A 5,417-nucleotide genomic window follows, 5' to 3' on the forward strand; every position below is an offset into this window, starting at 1 on the left:
CTAAAATTTGGATATACTGCCTTATGGTTTCATATTAAATTGAAGGAATGTCAACATTGATGGAAGTACAAGACTGCTATATGTAAAATTCTAAGAATCTCTTTTCTTTAAAAAAAAAAAAAAATTGGCTGTTTTGAGTTGTGTAAAATCAATCAAAGTGATTCTCCATTTGTGCTTTTTGAAGGGATATAACTCCTTTGGTATAATTAATAATATCCATTTTCATTTTATGAGTACTGAAATTATGGTTAAATGATTGAAATTACTATTTTCAAACAGTTTAAACTTTGAGACATTTAGTAATTTATCAAATTCATGCCTAATTTTAGAGAATTTAAATTTAAAATATAAAATTCATAATTTACTTTTACATCCTTAATTTGTCTTCTTGTTTAGACATTTTCAATTTGATAATACGGTGCTTTATAGTATACTTTTACTCTTATTAAATTTTATTTTATTTTTATAATTAATAGTCGAGAAATGTAAGATTTGAACCTATATATCTTTAATGAAAATTCCAAAATGTGTTAGTCGTATTACTTGGCAATTAGAAACAAAACGCATGTTTTAACCTAGATTTTCCAATGTGAATTGAGAGTGTGTTTTTGAAAGGTAACCCAAACAAACAACTGGAGAAGATAGAGGTGATAGATGAAGATAAGTAACAGATAAGTAACTTTATATAATTCATGGGGATAATAATTTGTGGGGGCACAAGCTAGCTAACATCCAACTACTTATTTTCAAATTGTGGTTGGTTGTATATATGTTAGGTACAAAAGTTCGAATTTCATTTTCTTCTATGTTATGAGTTATGATAAAATATTCTACATTCTTGTTTTAGATATTGTCTAAAATTTCGGGTAATTTATTAGTCTTTTTAGGAGAAAGAAACAGAACACATAGTATTGAGAGTATTTGTTGAAAATCATATATAATTTGAGATTCTGAAGTTCTACTGCATAAGGTACTTCACTGGGACTGGTACTGGTACTATTGAATTGACATAGCTTTAGTACTCCCCAAACAAAATTTAAACTTTTAGCTAGGTTGTAATAAACATTTTCATCATATATCTCTCAAAATTTCTCGCTTTCTCATTGTCTTTAACAAAATAGAAAGAATCTTCCAGCTTTATGGCCAATCAATGTGGCAAAGGAGACATGATATAGCTAGTCCAGCTATATTTTCCTACGTAAAAAAAAAAAAATTCATAATTAGATTCAGTACAGACCCTTTTCAGGAGGTGAAATATAGCTAATGGAAAGCCAGAGAACCAGTACCATTATTACTCAAGGAAATAGAACATTAACGGAATTTTGCAGTTGGGCCCTTAAATTTTTGTACATGTTCTATTTCCTTGAGTAATAATGGTACTGGTTCTCTGGCTTTCCATTAGCTATATTTCACCTCGAGCATGAGAGCATATCCGGCCGCCTCTTTCCATTTTTGTATTGTTTGGAGGTTGAAAGTTAATTTTACTTTTTATCTATTTACTTTTATTAATACATTTTTCAATAGATTTTTTATCATTTTTTTTATTTAAATATTATTTTTTCATTATTTTTTTAATATTTCTTTTTCAATCTTCTTTCATTCATCTAATTTTAATGGGAAGTGCTACGTTCTTAATATTTTACAATTCTTTCATAATAAATCATATGTGGTAAGTTATTATTAATTTTCATTTGAACACATCACTTAAATATTTTATTTCATCAGTATTAGTCAGTAACAACCCACCTTTTAAGATTTATTGTGAAAATATTGTGAAAATATTTATTATAGCATTTCTCAATTTTAATTTTTTATTTTTTATTTTATTTTTCCCTTTTCTCTTTTTTATTTATTTATTTTTTCATTCACACGTTTATTTTTTTTAATTCTTTTTTCTTTTCTTTTCTAGCACTTTGTCTTCTCCAGAGCATTCAAGAAGCTCTCTCTCTCTCTCACACACACACAAAGATCATCGGCAGATGACAACCTTTTTTCTCCTCCCACCATCGCATGTCCTCCTCTCCACCGAGGCTTAGATAGGTCAGCTTTGCTTTTTTTTTTTTTTTTTTTTTTCTCTCTAATTTGATTAGTTTTAAAATTGTGATTTGAGTTTGTATTTTATTTGAGAGCTTCGTTGATTTTGTGCTTCACCGTTGTTTTCTGATGAGAAGCAAAGAGAGTTTTTTCTAAAGAGAAGCAAGAGAGAGAGAGAGAGAGAGAGAGAGAGAGAGAGAGAGAGAGAGAGAGAGAGAGAGAGAGAGAGAGAGAGAAATGGAGGAAAGAGAAAAAATTATTTTTTATCCAACAAGCTAATTATTTTAATAGATAAGAAGATTTGAATGAGCTACAGTAAAGTTATAGTACTCTCTACATCAAAAGAGCTACTGTAGCAACTCTAAAAAAAAATTGGAGATGGAGAGGTTGTTGGAGGGTTTTTTTGTGTGTGTTTACTTTTCATAATTGGCTTTAGAGAGCCTATTGGAGATGTTCTAACATGAGATTTTAGTTGTTAAAAATAATATAGTTAATTTTTTTTTAAAGATTTTAAAAATTGCACATAAACAAATAAACTAAAAGAAATAGCTGTTACAAATGCACACTAATTTCCGGTGTTTACTTGCCAATGTTGTGCAGCCAACAGACTGTAAAATAATGCTTAGGTCATTTTCTCCATAATAATTCTAATAATGAAAAACAAATGAATTTCTTACAATGCATGAAATGTCCCTTTGCTTTTCCTTAGTCCAAGGTAACCTTAGAAAAACAAAATTGCTTATAGATTAGCTGACATCTTACAGAGTTCTAGATAGGTATTTTCATGGAGTGGTTATGAAGTTGCTTCATGAGATAATTAACCCAAGATTAGGTACATATCACGATTGAGTTGAGATTAAGTAGCACTCAACAAAATTTTATGCTCTTAAGGGTTCCTTGGCTTCTGAGGCCAAGAATTTTGAGAAGGATGGACCCAAAACTACACAGGTCCTCTCAACAAAAGGCCAACAAAATTAAATACAATTTTACAAAGTTTACTTTTAAAATCAGTCAAGGGGGGACCAGAAAGGACCTTCATTAATTCATTGCATGTTCTAGTATATAGGTAGCCCCTACAGTAGCCATTATTCAGTTAGCTAGCTAGAATATTATTGCTATAACAATTAAGTAAAGACTAAGTCGACGTATATGCATCCTGGTTTCCACGTATGTTTTATAGCCTAATAATTTTTTATTCTATTAATTATCTTTTATATATAGCAGATATATACAAATTATATGACAATAAAACAAAAGAGCAGATATCAATAAATAAGGAGTTATTTAGACTACATTGAATTAATAGAGTTTAGCTACAAACAATCCCTTAAGAAAGTACTAAGTAAATTTAAATCATCCTTAGAAAGCCAAAATGAACTCTCACAGTTATCCTCTGTTGTGGCTTCTTGTGTGCTTTCAAACCTACTCATGCTTTGAGAGTCATCTTTAATTGCAAGTTTAGCTTCAGTTTTACTATTACAATTAGAAGGTGGCTCAAAATTAGTTTCCAAGGAAACACTAGTGGGATTGTTTCCCATGTTTTTAGAAAGTGACTGTAACGAAGAACCAACTTTGGTTTTCCCTTTCTTGATCCCAAGCTTTTTGCACAAATGAGTGTTCCAATGGTTCTTAATTTGATTGTCTGTCCTCCCAGGTACCCGCCCAGCAATCAAAGACCACCTAAAGATAATAAATTTCTCAATTTTAATTGGTAAAGGTCGAGACAAACTTCTGAAATTATTTTAAACCTGAACATAAAATAATTCCAAACCAAATCTCTCAATCAGTTTAGGTGGTACTAATTGCTAGCTATATATAGCTACAGCCACCAGCAAAACCAGGGAGGGAAAAAACAAAATTATACGTAGAAAAGTAAGCATTGAAGGACAAAGCACTTTCATTACGACTAGGATTGTTGTTGATAAAGGCTCAAGCTACCATAAAAAGTACATCTTGATGACATTAAATATATCATAATCTTGTGGAAAACATGAGATAAAAACATAGCAATACCATTCTATTCAATTCAATTCAACTTAATTTGATTGTTTTATGAAAAATAATGGAGAATACATACAAATAGCAAGCAACTTTTTTCTTTCTTTCAAAGATGTTGATAAAACTGATAGACTTGTAAAGAGAAAAATGCACACACACACACACGCATATATATATATATATATATATATATATATATATATATATATATATGCATACCTGTTTCCAAGGAGGTTGTGAAGCCGAATAATGAGGTCTTCTTCTTCCTCAGAGAAATCACCTCGCTTTACATCAGGACTTAGATAGTTCATCCACCTTAATCTGCAACTTTTGCCACACCTGTTCAAACCTGCACTAGATTTTTGTTTTAAAAAAAACAAATGAAGTAACAAATAGACCTAGATCTTCAAGTGTTTCCAGCACTTTCCTATTATGGAAATAAAACTACAAATATATATATATATATATATACACACACACCTGTCGCTTTAGCTATGCGGTCCCACTTCCCTTTTCCATGCACCCTTATGTAATCCATTAAGATTCTGTCCTCCTCCGCTGTCCAAGACCCTTTTCTGTGTTCATTCTTAGATTCCATTCTCGTTGCAAAGTAGAACTTTGAGAGAACTTTGATAGAGGGAGAGAAAGAAACAGAGAGAACTTTAAGACAGAGAGAGAGAGCTGGCTTTTAAGTTCTATAGTTGGACTTGGGTGTTTTGGAGTTGCATTCACCTGTGGAGGTGTATATATAGCTATGTTTTAAAAATCGGACCGTACCGGCCGTTCAACTGAGAACTAAACACTGATTCAGTCAGGTTATAATTAAAAATTAAAAAATAATAAAAAATCGAAATTAACCGAGAACCGGCTGGTTAACCGTAAAATATAAAAACCGGTATGATTGAACCGGTTTTGTAGTATACACTGAAACTGATGCATTTTATAGCAAAAAGACAAAAAAATAAAGCCTTTTTTTTTTTTTCCTCAAATACACCCTGAAAAACTATAAGGATGATGATCCAAGACTGTGGAAAAACAGAAACTTCAAGAAGAGAGAGAGAGAGAGAGAAAGATAAAATGAGGTAAAGAACTAAAAATTGAAACGTGATACTTGATTATTTTTTAGCTGATCGTGGATTAACTTATTGAAATTTTTTATTTTGAAATTTGCAGCAAACTTGAGAAACATGAGAGACTCTCAGAGCTTGAGAGACTTCAAGAGCACCGTTTAAAACCAAAAGAGATAAGAAAGGAGAAATGGGAGTTTGAAAAAAGAGGGGTAGGTGGAGTATTAAAGAAAGTGTTTTTTCTTTTCTTTTTCAATGTCTTGTTTTCACCTTCTAGAGCCATGTAGAGCTTACTTTTACCGTATTGGAATGTGTGCC

The 5,417-nt window shown here is 31.1% G+C and overlaps 1 protein-coding gene across 1 annotated transcript; it reads right to left on the bottom strand.

The window, feature by feature from the left end:
* Positions 1–3,347: 3,347 nt before the first annotated feature.
* On the bottom strand, positions 3,348–4,886 carry LOC142636842 (transcription factor MYB114-like). The gene is made up of 3 exons (XM_075811140.1): positions 4,513–4,886; positions 4,252–4,381; positions 3,348–3,714 (listed from the first exon to the last, which is right to left on the bottom strand). The coding sequence occupies exons 1-3, from the start codon at positions 4,628–4,630 to the stop codon at positions 3,348–3,350; spliced, it is 615 nt and encodes a 204-aa protein (XP_075667255.1). The 5' UTR covers positions 4,631–4,886.
* Between the last annotated feature and the right edge of the window lie 531 nt (positions 4,887–5,417).

This window comes from Castanea sativa, chromosome 1, assembly GCF_040712315.1.
Source record: "Castanea sativa cultivar Marrone di Chiusa Pesio chromosome 1, ASM4071231v1".
Classification (NCBI taxonomy): domain Eukaryota; kingdom Viridiplantae; phylum Streptophyta; class Magnoliopsida; order Fagales; family Fagaceae; genus Castanea; species Castanea sativa.

Bases quoted from the DNA above. Each gene is read 5' to 3' on its own strand.
- LOC142636842 (XM_075811140.1), bottom strand. From the start codon at position 4,630: ATGGAATCTAAGAATGAACACAGAAAAGGGTCTTGGACAGCGGAGGAG. The intron at 4,382-4,512 runs GTGTGTGTGTAT...AATCTAGTGCAG, and splicing joins CCGCATAGCTAAAGCGACAG to GTTTGAACAGGTGTGGCAAA. The intron at 3,715-4,251 runs GTATGCATATAT...TATTATCTTTAG, and splicing joins CACAACCTCCTTGGAAACAG to GTGGTCTTTGATTGCTGGGC.